At 41.1% G+C, this 23,438-nt stretch overlaps 1 protein-coding gene across 3 annotated transcripts in view; it reads right to left on the reverse strand.

Moving 5' to 3' along the window:
• Positions 1-20,425, reverse strand: part of trr (trithorax-related) — a 37,318-nt gene extending 16,893 nt beyond the window's left edge. Inside the window, exons 1-3 of one of the 3 annotated variants that reach the window (XM_067770789.1) lie at positions 20,120-20,425; positions 7,991-9,461; positions 6,322-7,921 (exon numbers count right to left, since the gene is read on the reverse strand). In XM_067770789.1, the coding sequence (XP_067626890.1) occupies positions 6,322-7,921; positions 7,991-9,431 (3,041 nt within the window). In that variant the 5' untranslated portion in view covers positions 9,432-9,461; positions 20,120-20,425. Of the gene's footprint in view, positions 1-6,321; positions 9,462-10,943; positions 11,191-20,119 lie in introns of all 3 variants that reach the window. The other 2 variants (XM_067770788.1, XM_067770787.1) reach the window with 2 other exon arrangements.
• Between the last annotated feature and the right edge of the window lie 3,013 nt (positions 20,426-23,438).

Below are 23,438 nucleotides of genomic sequence, written 5' to 3' on the forward strand. Positions count from 1 at the left end.
CATCAAGAAATTATGCCGAAAGGGTCCCAAAATGATCCCGAAATAATACAGAAAAAGTAACGAAACGACCCCTAGAGGATCCCCAAATGATCCCGTATTAGCCCCGAAAAGGTTCCGAAATAACCCCGACGGGATCCCGGACAAATCCCGAAAACCATCCATAAATGATGCCGGAAGGAATCCCAAATGATTCCGTAAAAGTCCCGCATTGATTCCGACGGGATCCCGAACGGATACCGAAAATCATCCAGAAGTGATGCCGGAAAGGTCCTCAAATGATCACCTAATAGTCCCGAAATGACCCTTAAGGGGTCATGGACGGATCCCATAAACCATCCAGAAATGATCCCGATATAGTCCCGAAGAAGTCCCGAAATGACCCTGACGGGATCTCGAACGCACCCCTAAATGACCCTGACGGGATTCCGGACAGATCCCGAAATCCATCCAGAAATGATCTTGGGAGGGACCCCAAATGATCCCGAAAAAGTCCCGCAATGATTCCGAGGGGATCCTGATCGGATACCGAAAACCATCCAGAAGTGATGCCGGAAAGGTCCTCAAATGATCACCTAATACCAAAATGACCCTGACGGCATCCCGGACTGATCCCAAAATCCATCCAGAAATCATCTTGGGAAGGTCCCAAAAATATCCCGAAATAGTCTCGGAAAAGTTTAGAAATTACCCTGACGGGTTCCCGGACGAATCCTGAAAGCCATCTCTAAATGATCCCGAAAAAGTCCCGAAATGACCGACTGGACCCCGAAAGGATCCCGAAAACTATCCAGAAATGATGCCGGAAATGTCCTCAAATGATCACCTAATAGTTCCGAAAAGACCCTGACGGGATCCCGAACGGATCCCGACAACTATCTAGAAATGATGCCGAAAGGGCCCGCGAATGATCCCGTATTAGTCGGGATGCCGGACGAATCCCAAAAACCATCCAGAAATGATCTTGGGAGGGTCCCAAAATTATCCCGAAATAGTCTGGGAAAAGTCCAGAAATTACCCTGACGGATCCCGGACGAAGCCTGAAAACCAATCTTAAATGATGCCGAAAAAGTCCCGAAATGACCCTGATGGGACCCGGAAAGGATCCCGAAAACTAACCAGAAATGATGCCGGAAAGGTCCTCAAATGATCTCCCAATAGTTCCGAAAAGACCCTGACGGGATCCCGAACGGATCCCGACAACTATCCAGAAATGATACCGAAAGGGCCCGCAAATGATCCCGTATTAGTCGAGAAAAAGTCCCGAAATGACCCCGACGGTATGCCGGACGAATCCCAAAAACCATCCAGAAATGATGTCGGAAGGGACCCCAATGATCCCGAAAAAGTCCCGCAATTATTCCGACGGGAATCTGAACGGATACCGTAAACCATCCAGAAGTGATGCCGGAACGGTCCTCAAATGCTCACCTAATAGTCCCAAAATGACCCTGAGGGCATCCCGGACAAATCCCGAAATCCATCCAGAAATGATCTTGGGAAGGTCCCAAAACGATCCCGAAATAGTCTCGGAAAAGTCCAGAAATTACCCTGACGGGTTCCTGGACGAATCCTGAAAGCCATCCTTAAATGATCCCGAAAAAGCCCCGAAATGACCCTGACGGGATCCTGAAAGGATTCCAAAAACTATCCAGAAATGATGCCGGAAAGGTCCTCAAATGATCCCCTAATAGTTCCGAAATGACCGTGACGGGATCCCGAACGGATCCCGACAACTATCGAGAAATTATGCCGAAAGGGTCCGCAAATGATCCCGTATTAGTCGAGAAAAAGTCCCGAAATGACCCCGACGGGATCCCGGACGAATCCCAAAAACCATCCAGAAATGATGCCGGTAGGTATCCCAAATGATCCCGAAATAATCCCGAAATGACCTCGTCGGCATCCCGGACGGATACCGAAAATTATCCAGAAATGATGCCGGAAAGGTCCACAAATGATCCCCTAATAGTCCCGAAATTACCCTGATGGGATCCCGGACGGATCCCGAAAACCATCCAGAAATGATGCCGGAAGAGCCCCCAAATGATCCCGAAAAAGTCCCCAAATGACCCCGACGATATCCCGGGCGGATCCCGAAAACCATCCAGAAATGATGCCGGAAGCGCCCCCAAATGATCCCGAAAAAGTCCCCAAATGACCCCGACGAGGTCCCGCACGGATCCCGAAAACCATCCAGAAATGATGCCGGAAGAGCCCCAAATGATCCCGAAAAAGTCCCCAAATGACCCCGACATACTCCAGAAAAGGTTCCGAAATGGCTCCGAGGGAATCAACGACGGATCGCGAAAACCATACAGAAATGATTCCGGAAGGATCCCAAAATGATCCCGAAATAGTCCGGAAATGACCCAGATGGGATCCCGCACAGATCCAGAAATGATCCCGGAAGGGTCCAAAAACTATCCCGGAAAAGTAACAAAAAATCCCGAAATGGCTCCTACGGCATCCCGGACGGATCCAGAAATGATCTCGGAAGGGTCCCCAAATGATCCCAAAATGGTCCCGAAATGACCCTGATGGATCCGGCAAACCATCAAGAAATTATGCCGGAAGGGTCCCCAAATGATCCCGAAATAAAACAGAAAAAGTCACGAAACGACCCCTAGAGGATCCCCAAATGATCCCGTATTAGCCCCGAAAAAGTCCCAAAATGACCCTGACGGGATCCCGAAAGGATTCCGAAAACAATACAGAAATGATGCAGGAAAGGTCCTCAAATGATCCCGTAATAGTCCCGAAATGACCGTGACGGGATCCCGACAACTATCCAGAAATGATGCCGAAAGGGTCCGCAAATGATCCCGTATTAGTCGAAAAAAAGTCCCGAAAGGACCAAGACGGGATCCCGCACGAATTCCAAAAACCATCCAGAAATGATGCCGGTAGGTATCCCAAATGATCCCGAAATAGTCCCGAAATGACCTCATTGGCATCCCGGACGGATCCCGAAAATTATCCAGAAATGATGCCGGAAAGGTTCCCAAATGATCCCCTAATAGTCCCGAAATTACCCTAATGGGATCCCGGACGGATCCCGAAAACCATCCAGAAATGATGCCGAAAGGGTTCCCAAATGATCTCGTATTAGTCGCGAAAAAGTCCCGAAATGACCCCGACGGGATCCCGGACGGATCCCGAAAACCATCCAGAAATGATGCCGAAAGGGTTATCAAATGATCCCGTATTAGTCGCGAAAAAGTCCCGAAATGACCCCGACGGGATCTCGGACGGATCCCGAAAACCATCCAGAAATGATGCCGGATGAGCCCCAAAATGATCCCGAAAAAGTCCCCAAATGACCCCGACGAGATCCCGGACGGATGCCGAAAACCATCCAGAAATGATGCCGGAAGAGCCCCCAAATGATCCCGAAAAAGGCCCCAAATGACCCCGACGATATCCCGGACGGATCCCGAAAACCATCCAGAAATGATGACGGAAGAGCCCCCAAATGATCCCGAAAAAGTCCCCATATGACCCCGACGAGATCCCGCACGGATCCCGAAAACCATCCATAAATGATGCCGGAAGGGTCCCCAAATGATCGCGAAATAGTCCCGAAATGATTCCGGAATAGTCCCGAAAATGTTCCAAAATAACCCCGACGGGATCCCGGACGGATCCCGTAAACTATACAGAAATGATCCCGGAAGGGTCCCAAAATGATCCCGAAATAGTCCGAAAAAGTCCCGAAATTACCCCGGCGTAATCACGGACCGATCCCGAAAACCATCCAGAAATGATCCCGGAAGGGTCTCGATATGACCCTTACGGGATTACAAATAAGGTGAAGCTAATTATAAAACCATGTTAATAAGGCAGCAGGCGCATTGGAGCGAATAAAAAGTTAGATAGAAACATACAGGTAAAGCTAATAAAAGCGTGCTAATAAAAACAATTGATGGAGGGCGGATGGCGGGAGTAGAGGAGAGGACCACTGATCGTTCCTCCAAAATTGTCTAGATCTCGTTCTGTATGTACCAGATACCAAAAACTATTGATTTAGGAGAAAATTTAGATTGAGTTATAACAATTTATGGATTTTACACCAGAGGGGGAGATAAAGGGGGGCGGGCGGAGGGTGTAACTGCTTACTTTGTAAGCCCTCGACTTATTTGACCCCTTGAGTCTGTGATATTGGTGAAGGCCAGTATACGTAAAGTTATAATGTGTAAAAATTATGAAAAATAATTTCTCGAAGGGTCGTGGGACCCCCACCCCTCTTTCCATGTTCGAAAAAAATTTCGCTAGTAGACTACTGTCTGTGTCCCAAATTTCATCAAAATCCGTGTAGCCATTCTGGCGTGATTCAGTCGCAAAGACGAAAAAATATAATAATTAAATTATAACTGTTCCTAGGGGGCGGGGACCACGCCCCTTTTGAAAAATATATAGCTAGTAGATCCTTCTAGACTATTGGCTATATGTGTGCAAAATTTCATCCAAATCGGTCCAGCCGTTCTTGCGTTATTGAGTCACAAAGACAAACGTCTGGACAAACATCCAAACATCTTAACATCCAAACATCCAAACATCTTAACATCCAAACTTTCCCATTTATAATATATATTAGATTTATGTTCGTCACAGCGAGTGTGGAACAAATTTTGAAACTTTGTTACGACAATTTTTCACTTTAATACAAATGAATTACATTTGAACATTATAGTTACCCTTGCTATTCTTTTTTTGTATAAGCATCGACGTTTTTCGGCTCATGGACGCTTGTCGACATCTTTAATGTGACCGCAAAGCTGCCACGCTCTGTTCAGGTGTGTCGAACTATATATGACCCCAATAAGCGCTGACGATGCCTAATAAATAGGTCATATAGGTTCAGATAATCAAAGTTTATTAGAGTTAAAAATGACGTCGGAGAGTTCCATTAGAGTATAATATGAGCCGTTTAAAAGCCTTTTAAGACATATGTCGGACTCTTATTTAGGCTCAAATGATATACGTTAATAGGCTCATATAGGACGACCATTGCAAGAAGGAAATACATTGGTTACGGTATCCCAAATGAGGACATACCGACTGTAAACGTTCCAATTTAGATATTTTTCCGACTCTTGTTTGACTTAAAATGTTTACTGGGTAAACTTAAATTTTTACAACGGATGTATTATTGGCTAAATATTTTTGAAAAACGCTGGATTACAGATTAAAACTAATTCAACCGATAGCGTAATGGCTAACTACCCACCAATATAGGACAAATTGGGTACATTTTGGATTGAATTTATGTGTTTGTTTCCCATATTTTCCAAAAGATTATTTTTACCCTTATTTTGGGTAAATATTTGGGTATTTACCCATTTTTACCATATATACCCAATTCACCGGGTATTTACCATTTGGGTATTTACCCATTTCCCATCTCTATTTATTCATGAATAAATTATTCCTGCATAAATTTTGTATATATAATTTTATGTTTTTTGTTTTTTTTTTTGCAAAAACCCATAGTCTGCTCATTTAAATATGAAGTAAACAGAGTTATTTTGTATGTTAACTGGAAGAAAACAAGTGTTGATTTTCGTAGTTATTTATTATTCGAATAACAAACAAAATAATTTATTCGTCAGTCAAATAAAATTTCACATAAAAACAATTATCTTTATTCATGAATAATCAGCAAAAAATCATTTATCTTTTATTCTTTATTCGAATAAATTTTGCCCAGCTCTGATCTTAGACAACGTTTGAATAACGCCCTGATTTAGATTTTTTCTTAAAAACGACCTGTCACAGAATTTGGTTCAAGACCGGCCTATCTCAGAATTTTGTTCCCAAACGCCTTAGCTAATGTCGAAACGTATTGAGTTCGAGCTCAGATAGGGCCTTTTGAAACGAATTTTGGAATAGTGTGTTATTTTAAAAGTTTTCTGAGATAGGGCGCTTTCGAAACGGTAGCCGAGAGAGAGAGAGAGTAATATTCCACTCAGCAGTCCACTTATAGTAGTTTCAGCACCCAGCGACCTTTGATAGCTTCTTAACAAAAAGGGATATCACGAAATGCCAACCGAGGAGATGTGGATAATATTTTATACTAATATAATATGCAATATCCGACGTTATCTAATGTTATATAAAAAAATATCTTTGAAAAAGATTTAAGTACAAAGAGCCCATTTTAAATTTGACGTCATAACTAGTGTATGTAAGAAAAAAATGTGAACCGAAGGAGTTTTTACTAGTGCTCCTTATCATTGGTACAGAAGAAATTGGCGCTTTTATTTCCTTTGGTAAAAACTAAATAAACCCTTATCATACAATACAAACAATATATGTACTTACATTTTATTAGTTTGCAATTGAGTATTCTCATGGTCCTTATAGTCTTTTCCCTGGTTTTCTCTTAGGCAATCATCATTGATATTATTTTGATGAGATTTATTATTGCCATCGTTTTTGTCACACACATTTATTGTACTGCTTTTCTGAGCCGACTCAAGTTCCAAATTTTGATTAGTAATTGTTAATCTTGGATGACGTTTATCGTCTAATGAGAATGGACTCATATTTGGATTAGAGACGAACGAAGTTTCTTTTGAAATTACTTGAACAGCTTTGGTTTTTGTATCACTTTGTAAACCGATAATTTCGGTATTGATTTTATTTAAGAAATCTTCTTGAGTCTCAATCTTTTTTGTTTTAGATATATCGGATTGAATTTGTGTTGAAGTTGTTGCTGGCACTGGGGGTATAACTGGGCGTGCTAATTGCGCTTCTAAGGAACTAACCAAACCCAAACTAGGTGCACGTACATTAATAACTTTACGCGCAGATAATACTTGGTTACAAATAGAAGATGGCGCTGTTGAACTCGTTGCGGTATTTTGCATATTCGTCGATAATATATTTATATTATGTGAGCTGCTAGAGTTTTGAAGAAGTTTCTTAAGTAAAACATTATTGGACTCTTCCGATTTAGATACTATAATGGACGATTGATTTACTTCAAGACATCCGTGTTTGTCTACGTTTGTTATTGATTTTGCTTCATTCGAGGTATTCGAATTGTCACTAACATCTTTTTTATCCATATTATCGATAGCATCTGTAGTAATTTGGTCTGGATTATCTAATTTGCTACGTTTTGCTGGTAAAATATCTGTATTTTGGCTGATAATTTGTTTTCTATTATCCTGTTCATGTCCATCAAATGGCTTGGATCGCTTATCCAAATGCTGTCCTAATGTCGTTAACGTATATGGGGTTACTTTGACAGTTTTTCTTAAATTTTGATCAGTTGAATTTATATAATTAGGTGCTTGTACGGCAACTGAAATTACTGTTGTTTTGTTGGGCTGGTTCATGTCTTGAGTATTAGTTTGGATAGTTGTAGGAGATTGATTACTTGTTGTATTAAATGATTGAGTCATATTCATAGATGAAACTGCTGCTACGTTAAGTGCACTTGAAACTGTTAAATTTATTTTTTTAACTTTTTGGTCAATTGTTGTAGCATTTCTAACGGAATTTGTCGAAACTAAAGTTGCTTTCGCTTGTTGATTAATATTATTTTTTGATAGAACCAACGAAATATTCTTAGGTATAGATAAAAGGGAAGTAGAATTTAATTTTCCGCATAAACTACTTAAATTTGTTGATTTTGTACTATGAAAATCTGTTTGCGCATTAGTATCCGAAGCGCTTGTTGATACAGACACGCACGTTGTCGTTGCCGATGTTGTAATTAATTGGGGGGCATTTTGCCTAATTATACTAACTGTTGGATAAATTCCTGTGTTACCTTGCTGATCGGAGCTTTTGGATAAAGGCGTTAATAAAGGTAAAATATTGACATTAGGATTCAATACTTTTTTAATGGTTGTCGTTGTTTTATTCAAGGTCATTTCATCCGTGACTGAGGGCATCATTTTCATTGGTTTATCTATTGAGTTTAAATTAAATGATATATTAGAGTCAAGCATATTATGGCATTCACTGCTTGATTTTTCACCTCTTTCATTTATGAAATCAGAATTTTCCATGGAAACATTTCTCTCCGATATACTTATCGACCCATCTTCCAAAACCTTATTATTATGTCCTATTATGATGGAATCTTGCCTTAAGTTTGTGATTGATTGATTTGATTTTTTTATATTAGATTGTGATACAGATATACTTTGTTTCGCTTTAGATACAGCAATAGTAACAAGTCCCGAACTTGATGGCGCATTTGTGGTTACTGTACATTGAACCTGCGGTAGTTTTTTACTAAAAACTTTACTTTGAACAAGTTTGGTTGCAGAAACTGGCTTAATTTGTAGCTGTGAAAGTGATACAATCGTTGGATGACTACCCTTATGACCACGTTTTGCATTTAATATTTTACTCAAATTGATTTGAGTTTGCGAAGAAAGTGGTTGTGATGTTACTGCTGTTGTTGCTTGTGATTGTTTTTGTAGATCGCTTAGTCCTGTTCCACCTGGATGCATAAGTTGCGGTGAGTTCAGAGGCTTCAATAAAGGAACCGATATCGTGGTGTTACCAATAGATACTTTTGCTGTAGTTTGTGTAACCTCTGTACCATGTTTTTTAGTTGTGACCATTACTTGCTGATTTTTCATATTTGGTGTTATATTCATGCGATTCAGTACAGTTGCATTTGTTGATAATCCAGTCGATACTGTACTAGCAGTAGTAATACGTGTGTAGGTTAGAGCACCTTGTCGCATAACATTTGTTCCGGATGCTACGATGCGTGCCGGTAAACCTAAATGACTATTACTATCGGAATTGCTAGGCAGTTGATGGGAGGATTTTTGATCCTGTGTAGAAGGCAACTTAACTAAATCTACTTCATTTTTATTGCCATCTTGATTTAAGCAGGTAGTACCCAAATCAACAGAGTCTGATTGGATCAGGCCTTTGGTGTTAAATTCTTTGCGACCGCATGTATTATGCGTATCCAAAACTTGTTTATTTTTATTATTGCTCCTATCACAATCTTTTTCATCGGTGTAGTCTGCTAAGCTTGATGCAACTACGACAAATTCATCCGTATTAAGTGGACTCGACGGAGATGAACTATTAAGAGATCTACCCAGGCTCCGAATGGTGTTGAAAGGTATTTTTGTTCTTTCTGTTGAAATTTCACAATCCGGGTTTTGAAAATTTGGGAACGTTTTTGTAGAATTATCCCTTGTAAAGCTTGATTTAATGAGCTCATCTTTATTGCTATCACTTACTGTTTTTTTCAGTAAAGTACCTTCCGTATTCCAAACAGTATTATTGGTCACATCTAATTTAAGTTTTTTTGTAGAATTAGGATTTATTTCATTTGAACTATTTCTCTTTGCACTGAGCGCGTTGTTTGCGGAGAAAGCCGTTTGTTTCGGATTATCAGAACTTGCAATATTTTTTATTTGATTCATTTTTAATTTTTCTATTTCCATGCATCTAATACTGGGTAATCAATAGATAATCTGAAAGGAAGGTAAAAATTCGATGTTAATATAAAATAATCCAACTGTACACACGATTAGGCCGATAGTCCCATATTAGAATTGTAAGGTCCCAATGCTAGGGGGGCTAACATAAGCAAATCTTAAGAAAACTTATAAGGGCCGCCCTGCTCAGTTCACTTTTGAAGGCATGCCGCAAATGTGAGATAAAGGTGTGGTAAGGATTAGGGGCGGAGCTATTCAAATACGGCAGCGTAGAGTTCGTAAGGCGCATGAATCAGCTTCTTAGCAACATATATTGGACGACAGTCGCACAGTAAACAAGAAAGGGGATCCTGCAAACTGCGCCAACTATCGCGGAATCAGCCTTCTTAATATCGCATATAAGGTTCTGTGACGTGTATTGTTCGAAAGATTGAAGCCCTCCGTGAATCGGCTAGTTAAACCTTATCACTGCGGCTTTAGGCCTGTTAAATCTACCATCGACCAGATTTTCAAATGCGCCAAATCTTAGAAAACCCACAAAAAAAAAGAATTGAGACACATCACCTCTTCGTCGATTTTAAACCCGCCTCAGCACAAAAAGGAGCTGTGATAGTCTATATGACGCGATGACTGAGTTCGGTTTCCCCGCAAAACTTATACGACTATGCAAAATGACGTTGAGCTACACAATCAGCTCAAGTCAGAATTGGGAAAGATCTATTGTTGTCGCTGTATTAACGACAAAGTCACTCTCCGAAGGTTTTGGGGAGTGTCATAGATATAGATCCGGTACGTTCCGGTAACAACCACCATTGAGGTACTACCCCGAGGCCCCAGCGCGTTATGGGCTTAGAATATACCCGCGGTAGGTATGCCTGTGCGACTAAAATACCGGATTCAAGGGGTTTTTGTAGCGCATCCCTTTCAGGTTGCCAGCGCAATACATGCTTCTCCAAACAGAATTGTCAACCTCACCTATCCATGGCGAATCCTGTTCCATTAACAGCTGAGGCTCTGGCGACCCCGAAGCCCTCATGGATCTAAGGAGTGGGAGGGCGTTATGGCCTAGAGATGGTCGGGCTTGGTACCGCAACGTACCGGATCTGCATCCGGCAAAGGACCATCAATTCGATAACACTCCCCAAGGCCTTCGAGGAGTGTCCTTATCGCAACAACAACAACAACAACAGGTACTGCCCAACCATCTCGAGAACGATTAACATGACCACATTAAACCTATTTGAATTGTGGGCATTTAAGAAACATGAATATTCGAAATTTCGTTTATATGTTTCGGAATTTTATGTACACATCTCTAAAAAAAAGAAATTAATTAGAAGATAGCTCAAATAAAAAATATTTATTGGAATTAGTAAGGACTTAACAGTTTTTCGCGGACATAAATAATTTCAAAATAGTAGTATCTGGAAATGTAGTTTTCATGGATGAGATAATTTATAAAATAGATGATTGCAATTTAGATATTCAGAAGAGAGATACACATATATTCTTACTCACTTTTAACTGCAATGCTCCTTCCACTTATGCAGATTAAGTAGTGGATGACGTAGACGACGAAAAAATGTGTGGGAAATATGGATATTGATGTGTCATATTTAGAAAGCCGGTCTAGTTCAAGTGTAGAAGAAGAATTTTTGGATGCTAGTGATATTGTCGAAGCTAGTCGGTATTACACCAATTATATTAATTCAAGAAAATATTAGCTTAGCATCTGTCACTTGAGGTCCAAATAATTTTATAGAAGCTATTAAAAATAAGGAGGAGAAGGGTTATTGAATCGATGCGATGCAGGAGAAGTTAAAGTCTTTACAACATAATAAAACATAGCAACTTGTAGATCTTCCCAAAGGCAGGAAATATATTGGTTGTTGCTAAGTAAACCCCTTTACGGGCTGAACAATCAACAAAAGCAAGGAATCAAACTAAACATAAGGCATTTAAGATATAAAATTCCAGCAAACTAAAGTTGATCAATGTTTTTATAATAAAATAGCAGAGGGTGAAATGATTTTTCTTTTAGAATATGTTCATGATCTCCTTGTTGGTTGTAAGAAGTCAGCGGAACGCTGGAGTTTTAAGTCTTAGTAAAAATTTGAAATGAATAATTTGAGATCGATCAAACACTATTTTTTTTTTGCATTACGAGGTCTCAACTGGGAATCAAGTACTCATCTTACACCATACAGGAATAGACTTCTTCTAATTAATTTGCCATCTCTAGAGAATCGTTGAGTATTACTTGGCGTTATGTTCATTCACAAGCTCATCATTGGCGTGATTGACTCCCCTGACCTAATCAGTCAACTAAATTTTGCGGTTCCTGCTAGGGCGTCCAGACATTTTGTGCCTTTTCATTTACCTCTATGCCGGCAAAATTTTGCTAGAAACAGTCCCCTGCGTCATTGGTGCTCGCGATACAATGATTTGTATAACTGCATTGGCTTTGAATGTTCGTTTGCTGCTTTACACACTGCCATACTCTTATGTTCAGCCTGATATTTTAATTTTATTTTTTCTTATACAATGCGATGTCAAATGTTTATAATATACAAATTTTCTATGTAACTTTTTTGAATTTTTTAATTTTAAGAATGGCTCTGTATTTTACATATATATCTGTCTATTACAATAATTAGTCGACCGCTTTGTGTTTGCGTCGACTTTAAATAAATAATTAAATTAAATTAAATTAAATAAACAAGGATTTAAACGGAAAGTATTTACTGAGTTAAAGAAATTATATTAAAAATATTTTAAGTTGTTTTGCGTTGCAAGGCTCAAAAATATCAGATATTCCTTTATTGTTTTTGATGCTGTTGTAGCGGTAAAAATAATCGACGAAGGTTTTGGGTAATGTTATTCTAGGCCATCCCGCCCACCCTCTACTTCCATGAGGCACTAGGGGTCGCCAGAGCCTCGCCTGCTAAAGAAACAGGATTCGCCACGGGTGGGTGAGGTTTACAATAGGTTGGAGAAGCTCTGGGGGAGATACTTCTTCCCGTTAATAAATTATAACAAAACGTCATTTGATATTTATTGTACTTTTCGCTTAATAGGGGACCAGATATTGCAGCTGCTATTTCGATTTTAACGCATAAAACTGACTAGAAACAATTACGGGTACGCTGATGCTGATTGGGACTAAAATAGCTCAGATAGGAAGTCACATAGTGGCTATGTTATCTATTTAAAAGGAGGCTTATTAAGCTGGACATGCTGCAAACAAAATTGTATTTCGCTTTCTTCAACAGAAGTAGAATATTGCAATTGCTGAAGCAAGTAAAAAAATTTAATGATTGTACAATCTTTAAAATGACATGGGTTACGAGGCAAACCTAGCAATTAAAATATATGAAGACAATCAAAGTTGTGTTAAAACGCTTCATAATGAAAATTTTAATGAAAGGTAAATCACATAGACATAAATTATCCTTTTATCAAAGACTTTGTTTCTAAAAATACCATTAAGCTTCAGTATTGTGATTCAGCATGATGCAATTACTACATCTTGAACTCCCACTCTCCCAGGCAAAGTCGGTCAGCCTTTGTCATACGGCTGAACTTTCTGGCTTTGAGGCCAATTACGGTCCTTTGCTACATTGGCGTTAAAGTCGACTTATATCATGTCAGGACAGTGCTCATATGTGAGTTACATGCACTCCTGGGTTGTTTTCGTGGGAGCAGATTAACATAATATCATAATCTTTACCATCATGGCGAAACCGCCACATGCGTGCACGACAGTAATTTATCACGAAGTGTCCCCACCGACGTACATAAATTCGACACCAAATCTGCGCTCTTCAGCATTACCTCTTTCCTTGATCGTATTTCTTAGCTTGGTCCATGTCTTGGAATTTATTTCGTTTTGGCTGCAGCCACTCCTAATGGTAGTAGCCAGATTAGAAAGCCCACAAACTCACATTGATCGAGTGACTTATCTTCGATTTCGCCAAATATCCCTTTTCAGTTCTGTTCATTTCTATGTTAAGTATCTCCGTGCAGTAAATAATTTTGCAACCTTAAGAAAAGAAAGCTTTAGGAATCAGTTCGGGTTAGCAGGAACAAGCGTCGAAATCGAGGAGTTGAATTTATGCCGTTGAAGCTATAATTGTTTTGAAGCTATAATTGTCATACTGGTCCAGCATCCGCAATGTTTTCCTTAAGTGGTTTACACCTCTATAATTAGCCGTCCTTGTGCTTGGCTTATCGAAAGTGAACGTATACAATTTTTTTGAAAGCTTTTCGTGGCAAAAATGTAATGGAAGGGTTTGTCGAACCATTGCCGAGGTACAACTTCGTTTAAAAAAAGTCATTGCTGAAGTCTTTGGATGATAGCTATCCTTGGACGTGAACTTGGGACTGTCGATATAAAAGATCAACACGCTATATGTATACAAGGCAGTTACTTGGACCTTCCTTGACTATATTAGCATAAGTAATATTTTCATAAGCAAATTTTAAAAAGTCCAGTAGAAACCTATTATAAAAAATACAAGCGTCATATTTTGTGACCAATTATCCCTACTTCGATAATTAATTAATAATTAATTAATTAATAAAAGATATCGGGTTTTCAATAGGAATGTCTTCTAATGCTCTGACCTCATGTACACAGTGATACGAGAATACCGACCATAATGGTCCCACCTACAACTTCAAAAACAACAACAAGAGAAACAAAATGCTGAACACAGTTTCATTCAAGTAAATACTGGGAAGCGTGGGCATCCTAACAGACAACTGGTAGATGAATCCCGCCTCACATAGATGTAAGGAGCCATCTCCGCAAGCACTATTAAGAAACATGACACCCAAGACGCTTCCCAAGGCAGTCGGTTCTATGTACCGGAGCGACTCGGGATTTTTCCCGACCAAGGACTGTCATTTCAGTGTGACCCCATTTAATTTGTTTCGTCCCTCCCACACATTTTCATCCTCCCAGCAGCTCCTTGCAGCAGGACTGCTACATATTCTCTTACTCCGGGAAGGTATCGAAACCAATCCGGGTCCGTCTCCTGACCCCGGTCCTGAGAAATGGTTTTGCTGCATTTGCCAGAAAAGAATCTTTTTAGGACGGTCATACTCTGTCCAGTGTGTCTCGTGCAAGGGATGGTTGCATCGGACAGGTTGTTCTGGGCTTGATCCCAAAACCCGACGTCCACGTAACTTTTATAAATCTTTTGTGGCTCCTTGCTGCTCACGCCCAAGGGCGTCCCGTAGTCTACGCCTAAGCGTATCCCCACTACCTTCCAGCAGCTTCGCTGCTCAGCAAGCCACAACAAGTACCCGCTGCTGCTCGCGTCCCACGGCGCCAACAACTCAAACAGCTGATACCACTCATAACTACTACCTTCGTAGTAGAGCTGGTAGCAATGCTGAGCATCAGCCCCTGCCCCCGTCTTCTTCTCCCCCACTCTTTTCTGGCAGCAATCGTGCAGGTCAGGGAAACAGACTCTTAGTCCCTGCCTCCGTTTGCACCGTCTGCCAGCACAAAATATACAGGTTTGCGACATCCGCTCAATGCAGCTCCTGCCTTGGGTGGTGCCACTTTCCTAGATGTTCTGGTCTCCGCGACGGCAACCCCTCGACGGGTTTCATCGCGCCATGTTGCCAGGTCGCAAACCCAAATCATCCGGGTACCCCAATGCTTGCCCAAGGGCGCCCAGTCCCAAGGCCACAACAGCAATTGCGTCCTGGCCTTCCACAACCTAGGCGTAGTCACCCCTCACTTACCCCAAGAGTGGCGGCGTCACCCCTCATGCACTTCAGAATTCTGCAGTTCAACTGTAATGGACTAACATCCGCATTGCTGCGATTCAAGAGACTAAACTCACAGCAAGATCTGCATTTCAGACCTGCTCTGGTTATAATGTCCACAGGAAAGACCGCGAGAGCGGAAATGGAGGCGGCCTCGCGTTTATTATACACCACTCTGTGCAATATCATATATTTGATCCTGGCATCGACCGCAGTGACAATGTCTTAGAACGTCAAGGCCTATCTGTCCGGTCAGGCGATGCAAATCTAGAAATCATCAACATCTACATCCCTCCTGTCACCTGTTGCCCCAGTGGATACCGCCCTAATATCGAGGCCTTACTCACTGGCAACAATCGCATTATCTTAGGCGATTTCAATGCCCATCACGACCTATGGCATTCAAACTTGCGGGCGGACAGTAGGGGTGAGATGTTGGCGGATCAAATAGACGAAACGACGTTCTGCACAATAAACGGAGACGCCCCCACACGTATGGTAGGAAGCTGTCATAGCTCACCAGATATCTCAATCGTGAGCGCAGAACTCGTAAACTGCGTCAACTGGCAGCCGATGGTAACATTGGCATCCGACCACCTGCCCATACTTATTTCGTTCGAGCGTACCGCCGACTTCATCGTCACCGAAAAACGCACGTTCATAAACTTCAAAAAAGGAAAGTGGGAAGAATACAAATCTGCAACAGACAACAGCTTTGCTGCCCTCCCTATCCCGACTGATGCCCGCCAAGGGGAGCGTGCCTTCCGTAAGGTCATTAAATCCGCCTCGGCACATTTCATTCCCGCCGGGAGAATTCCCGAAATCCGGCCCCACTTCCCGGCGGAGGTCGCGAGCTTAGCGAGGGAACGCGACCTTATAAGACAGCTTGATCCAGGCGACCCCCAAATAAGGGATATAAACCAACGCATCAGATTGCTTGTGGACGAACACAAGCGGGCGAAATGGGAAGAGCACCTAAGACGTTGTAACCTCTCTACCGGTGTAGGTAAACTTTGGTCCACCGTAAAGTCCCTATCGAATCCGACTAAGCACAAAGACAAAGTTTCCATCGCCTTTGGCGATAAGGTGCTGTCGGATGCGAAAAAATGCGCGAGCGCCTTCTGCTGACAATATATAATGCATCCTACGGTCGACAAAGATAGACGGAGAGCCAATAGACACGCACATAAACACAAACTCAGCGCGTCACCAATTACCATCACCGCTAGAGAGGTTGAGGACGCCATTGGTCGCGCTAAACCATCCAAAGCAGTGGGCCTAGACGGCATAGCCATGCCGATGCTTAAAAACCTAGGGAAAGAGGGTTTCAAATATTTAGCGCATGTCTTCAACCTGTCTCTTTCCACCTTTGTCATACCCGAGAAATGGAAAATGGCCAAGGTGGTCCCGCTACTAAAGCCTGGGAAACCAGCTAACGTAGGTGAGTCATATCGTCCGATATCTCTCCTATCGCCAGTGGCAAAGACGCTTGAAGCCATTTTGCTCCATTATTTCCAAGCACATTTGCAGCTAGCCCCTCATCAGCATGGCTTCAGAAAACTCCATAGCACTACCTCCGCGCTAAATGTCATTAGCACCCAGATAAATTGCGGTTTGAATCAATATCCCCACCATAGAACAGTACTCGTAGCGTTAGACCTATCAAAAGCTTTTGATACGGTCAACCATGGCTCGTTACTGCAAGACCTGGAAGGGTCTACCCTTCCCCCATGTCTTAAAAGGTGGACCGCAAATTATCTGGGTGGTCGGCAGGCATCGGTGCAATTCAGAAACGAAACATCAAAACAAAGGAGAATTAAACAAGGGGTGCCACAGGGTGGTGTCCTATCCCCGCTTTTGTTTAATTTCTACATATCTAAGCTACCTTCACCACCGGAAGGAGTCACAATCGTTTCCTACGCCGATGACTGCACAATAATGGCTACAGGCCCAGGCCCAAAGATCGATGAGCTATGCAATAAAATAAACGGCTATCTCCCTGATCTCTCCAGTTTTTTCGCCTCGCGAAACCTGGCATTGTCACCGACTAAATCTTCCGCGACCTTATTTACAACATGGACGCCCCAAATGTCGACCATATTGAACATCCACGTCGATGGCACTACGCTACCGACTGTCCTACACCCCAAAATCTTGGGTGTGACGTTTGATCAGGATCTACATTTTGGTGCGCACGCAACCGCAATTGGTCCAAGAATTCAGAGCCGTAATAAAATCCTCAAATCCCTTGCTGGCAGTACCTGGGGAAAAGATAAAGAAACGCTCTTGACCACATAAAAGCAATTAGCCAGCCGATTACGTGCTACGCGTCACCCATATGGTCGCCAAGCCTAAAAACCACCCACTGGAAGAAACTACAGGCCTGCCAAAATACTGCTTTCAGAATCGCCACGGGCTGTCTTCTTATGTCCCCAGAACACCATCTGCATAATGAGGCGAGAATACTCCCCATCAGGGAGAGAAATGAGATGCTGACCAAACAGTTTCTGTTGAATACCCAGAAACCTGGGCATCCCAACAGACATCTGATTGACGAACCAGCACCGCCTAGGGGCCTAAGGAGTCATCTCCGTAAGCATTTTGAGGAAATACGGCACCTGAGAACCCAGCCGTATGAAGCGGAAAAACACAAGCAGGTCCTTGGTGAACTCCATAGACAGGCGTCGGACCTTTATGTCGGGAATTGCCCGGTGAATCCAGTACTTGAAGAAAAATATCCAGAACTCGCAGAAGAGGAACGCATACTCCCCAGGGAAACGCGTGTCACTCTTGTTCAACTTCGTTCTGGATACTGTAACAGGTTAAACTCTTACCTATCCAGAATCAACCCCGACATACAAAATGTATGCCCTGCTTGCAATGTGTCCCCACATGACACCAACCATCTCTTTAATTGTAATGTGGAACCAACGCCTCTAACACCTCTTTCCTTATGGTCCACCCCTGTTGAAACGGCAAGTTTCCTTGGACTCCCGTTAGAGGATATTGATGACAATTTGTGATCGGTCGCGGCTATTAGGTGGGGCGAGCATTGCTACAACAACAACATGACACCCAAGAATTCAACCGTTTAAACCAAAAAAGCAGAAACAGCTTTCAGCCTCATTCACAAATGGTAGGCACAGTCTTATGCCGATAAATGCCCGACAAATCCGCCAGTAGAAGAAAACAGACTTCCAAAACTGACTATCACCTCGCAATAGATAGCACTGCTTTATGGGTGTTTTTATATAAAAAACTGATTTGCTCAAAACGTATGCCTCTTGGTTAACAAATAAATGGGGCTATAAGTCCTACATGTAAAGTGTCCCCATATTACAAAAATCATCTTTGCTGTTGCAATATGGAACCAACGCGTCTAGCAACCAAGTCTCTCTAGTCCAACCTTATTGCAACTGCAAGTTTCCTAGGACTCCCATTATAGGATATCGATGACTATTTATAAGTGATTGCACCTGTTGGATGGGTCGAAACAGTGCTCTAAGAAGATGGTGGTTTAGAGGGATTCAAGGGATTGTGTAGTGCAACACTGTCAAGGGGTTGCCAACGCAATATATAGCTTCTCCAACCCAATGTTCATTAACAGACGAGGCTCTGGCGCCCCCCAAGCTCCTCATGGAACTAGGGGGTGGGAAGGGAGGTATGGGCTTGAAGGTTTAATGTGGTCATATAAATCGTTCCCGTGATGGTCGAGCTAGTACCTTAATGGTGCTTTGATACCTATGTATTATCTATGTATATCCGGTGAAGGACCATCAACATCGATAACACTCCTGAAAGCCTTCGGGGAGAGTCTTTATCGCTAATACAACAACAACAACAATAAAATGGTGGTTTAGGGGAAATGACAGTGTTATATATACAACAGTAGCGTTGTGGATTCATATTCGGAAAAGGTCGCACTTATCCTATGTAAATCCGGTACTAGTACCTTAGGGTACTACCTTGACTGTCGTGGGAAACCAAACTGCGCGTTACTGGCTGTATGTTAAATAAGTGCACCACTAATTTCTGGTAATAATTTACAACAGGAGCCGACTAATAATACCCCCAGCGGGTTAGAGGGCTTAGAATATACCCGCGTGGGTAAGCCTATCGTAAATTGATTCAAAGGGTTGCCAGCGCAATATATAGCTTCTCCAACTCAATCGTTAACGTGGCGAAACCTGTTTTTAACAGTCCAGGCTCTGGCGCCCCAGAAAGCCTGATGGATCTGGGTGGTGGGAGGGCGGTATGGCCTAGAAGGTTGCATGTGGTCATGCCAAATCGTTCCCGAGATGGCCGGACTAGTACCTTTATAGTGCTTGTTAGCGGAACGCACCGGATCTACATACGGCCAAGGACCATCAACATCGATAACACTCCCCAAGGCCTTCGGGGAGTGATCTTATCTCTACTACAACAACAACAACTAATACTACGTGTCCAAAAACATCGAGATGATTCAAACGACGATTGACTTTTTAGTTTAAATAATCCGGAGGCGGACGCGTGTTGGCATTCGACTCCTATTGTAAATTATTAGCATTTTTTAAATGAAATATGGTGGAGAAATTACTGTGTATTAATTATAATACCCAGGTAAACTCTTGTTAACGTTTAGGCATTTTCAAGGAGAGGGTTAGAGCCACTCTACACAAATATACATTTTTCCATCTATGAGGATCCCTCTACATTCTTCTATTTATATTCAATACGTGGTGGCACTAATGGAAAATTGGTAAAAGCTACTAACCAGCGGTATTTTATAGGCTGCTAATATAGTTATGATCATATAAACATTTATGGATGTATCAAGGGATTCTTCATAAACTCAACACAAACATAACTCTATAGCACATCCTTAACAATAAACTGGTCGATCGCAAAAGTTTAAAATTTTAAACACTTACGTATTTATGTGAAAACCAGAATTGTGACCAATTTAATTTCTATTTAACAAATAGAATTGTATCGCCAAAACATTTTGATTAGTTCCATTCTCACTTAATTACTTTGCAGTTTCTACACAGCAAACTAATAGTAGCTCTTAAATATTTCTTAAAGCTATTTGTATAACCATATCCACTGTATACATATCATAAAAATTATAATACACTTTCACTTAGCTATTATGTACGGTTTCATTTGGTATTGCAACAATAACAAAATGGTAATAGTAATTTTTCACATAAATTTTTATAATGTTCAATTTACATCAAAAATTATTATAGTAAAGAAGTTGCTTCGGATTTCATTATTTTTGAGAAAAATGAAATGGAACAGGGCGACTGCAAAAAAAAATACTATCGAAGTATATGCTCCAAGCTCAACTGCATTTTTGCCGTAAGTTCACGTTTACACAATTATTAAGCATATATATTAGCTGTGTTTTTTTTACACCTATAGACGTTTACGCTTAAACTTTATATGGACTGCTAAGCGTCAAACTTTAAATACACCTCTGAAATTGCTGGGCATAAAATTAGTACTACTAAATTTCAATACGCATTATACTCAGATGTAACTGAAATATGTGTCTATGTTTCACCTCAACACTAATTCTATATATCACCTCTAAAATGGTGTGTGTCCACTATTCAACTCAACTGATTCAACTATATGTTATACATTATGGCCACCAGAGGTTTGTGTCTCCGATTTTAGGTACTCCCTGTTCTGTAGCTAGTTATTTAACCACTGCCGCTAGATGGGTCTCCTAAGCATTATCTAAGCGTATTTTACGCGCAAACGTAAACGTATACGCGTGTAAAAAAAAACACGGCTATCATTTGTAATTGCTGTTTTTATGTACGGGTCCTTTTTCGCTCTTATTTGCAATCCAAATCTATAAATAAAGCAGGGATGCACCTTAACGTTAAGCTAATCGTTTATCAAAAAATTTCCACCGTTTCCGTTGAAAAACTTCGAAATATTATCGATAAAGTAATTATCAAGATAAATTGTATCTCGTTTTTAAACGAAACGAAAAGCTTACGTTAACGTTAAAAACGTTCACAAAAACGTGATACTTTATGTTTGAATTGTGCTGGCAATGATATAGCCATGGTGAAGCCGTAAGGTGGTAACAGCGAGCGGACATACACACAAACTCCATGTAGTTTGTTTGTGTAATTCGTTGGTGGTAATGTCAAAAATACTCTGAGAAATGTTCGTACTGTCAAAATTCATGAGAAAATTTGCAATCAGCTTGGCTAATGCTTTCACCTTTAATGACTCCGCCATCAATTAGCTTTGCCAGCATAGTTTGAAATTAATAATCAACATAAACGATTTGATTTCGTGATGATATGGCAGAAAACAAAACAAAATCATTACGTTAATTTGACGTTCTTAACGTTAATAAACGAAACGAAATGAGTTTGTTTCGTTTATTAACGTTAGTTATCGTAACGAAATGATATCGGTTCGTTGGTTAAGCATGCCTGAAATAAAGTCTTGGTTATAAAAATGGAGATTCGGGCTATTAGTGAGCTTTGGGCATTTTGGTCGTAGTGCTTTTGTTTAGCTATATTTTATTAAAATAATTTGTTAAAAATAAACGATTGTGAGCACACAAAGAAATCTATTTGTACTATGGCACTATTGTGAGTATTTGCACTGTATTACCGGCAGTTGCTACTGTACGTGATGGCAGCGCAAGCTGTATTGTGCGCTATATGGCAGCGCACACTGTACATTTTAATTGATTGGCGGCAGTTGCTATTATACGCTAGACGGCAGCGCAAGCTGCAAGTTATTAGAACAGCTGATTTCTGTTGATATTTGATAAGAGACTTTTATATTGGTTGCGCAAGATGCGCACGGGTCAGGCTCGTCTAGAATAAGTAGAAAAGAGTAAATCTAGCCGTTCACATGTGTCCCATCCTTTGGAAGTGGATTTTTAGCTGGCTTTTTTATTTCGTGCTTCTCTTTATAGATGGTCTCTACAATTTGTGTCATAATTACCGATTTTCGAAGAGAAAAATTTATATATAAATCCTAACTATTTATATACGGATTATAAAAGTATAAAAATTTTCGGTTATGCGTCATTGCAAAACGACTGTTTACTGCTCAACCTAATGTAAACGCACGCAAGTAATTTTTTATCAAAAATGTCTCATGCACATACAACTTGTATTAGAGCAACCGAAATTGAATTCGCTGCGTGAAAACCTAACTCGATTTCCAATTTTTGTTCTGCGTGACATTTAGATTTGACGTTTACTGCCTCAGCTGGCAGGTTTAATTTTTATACAAATATGACAGCTCAGTTACATTGTGAATGATAACTAAACTGCACTGACAGGATGTTCAATATGGCTACTTTTTAGCGTTTTGACAGGTGTTCAATATGGCGGCGCCTTTCTTCAGCGGGTGATAGAAAGAGATACAGAATGAGACAGCGATAGTCAATTACAAATCAGGTGATCCAATCACTTTGGAATTTTGACGTCTATGCAGAAGATATCACACCCTGTAAAAATCGCGAGTACTCCATGCATGCATGTATGAAGTACTCGCTATGGACCAAGCGAGTGCTGCAAAATTAACCACAATTCATACAAAAAATATGGTCCAATTAATATTGCGATGTCCTAGGACAGGACCATATACTCCAGCTCCGCATTACACCAGAGTAATCCATGGAGTACTCACAGTGCAATAAACATCGTGTAGTGATTAAAAAAAATAAATAAATGTAAGGCGCGATAACCTCCGAAGAGATCTAAGGCCGAGCTTCTCTTCCAATTTGCGTCGTGCTCCTCTTGATTTTCCCTACAAATTGGCCGGACGGAACCTACATGCTTTATGCCGACTCCGAACGGCATCTGCAAGGCAGATGAGTTTTCACTGAGAGCTTTTCATGGCAGAAATACACCCGGAGCGCTTGCCAAACACTGCCGAGGGGCGACCCGCTTAGAAAAATTGTCTTCTAATTGAAAAACCTTATTTCTAAAATTTTGATGTTGCTTTGCCCGGGAGTTGAACCCAGGGCATACGGTGTGATAGGCGGAGCACGCTACCATCACACCACGGTGGCCGTAGTGATTACAATCGTTAAAAACGAGCAATGATCGGCTTACAATATGTTCGTGTAGAAACATAAGTTGGTCCATTGCTGCATTACAGTGGAGTATAATGGTAAGTACGCCAATGGACCACATGATCCAACGATTTTTGCAGGGTAGTTATCAATCACAATGCTCAGTTACGCACGCATGCATG

This window comes from Eurosta solidaginis, chromosome 3, assembly GCF_040869045.1.
Source record: "Eurosta solidaginis isolate ZX-2024a chromosome 3, ASM4086904v1, whole genome shotgun sequence".
Taxonomy (NCBI): Eukaryota; Metazoa; Arthropoda; class Insecta; order Diptera; family Tephritidae; genus Eurosta; species Eurosta solidaginis.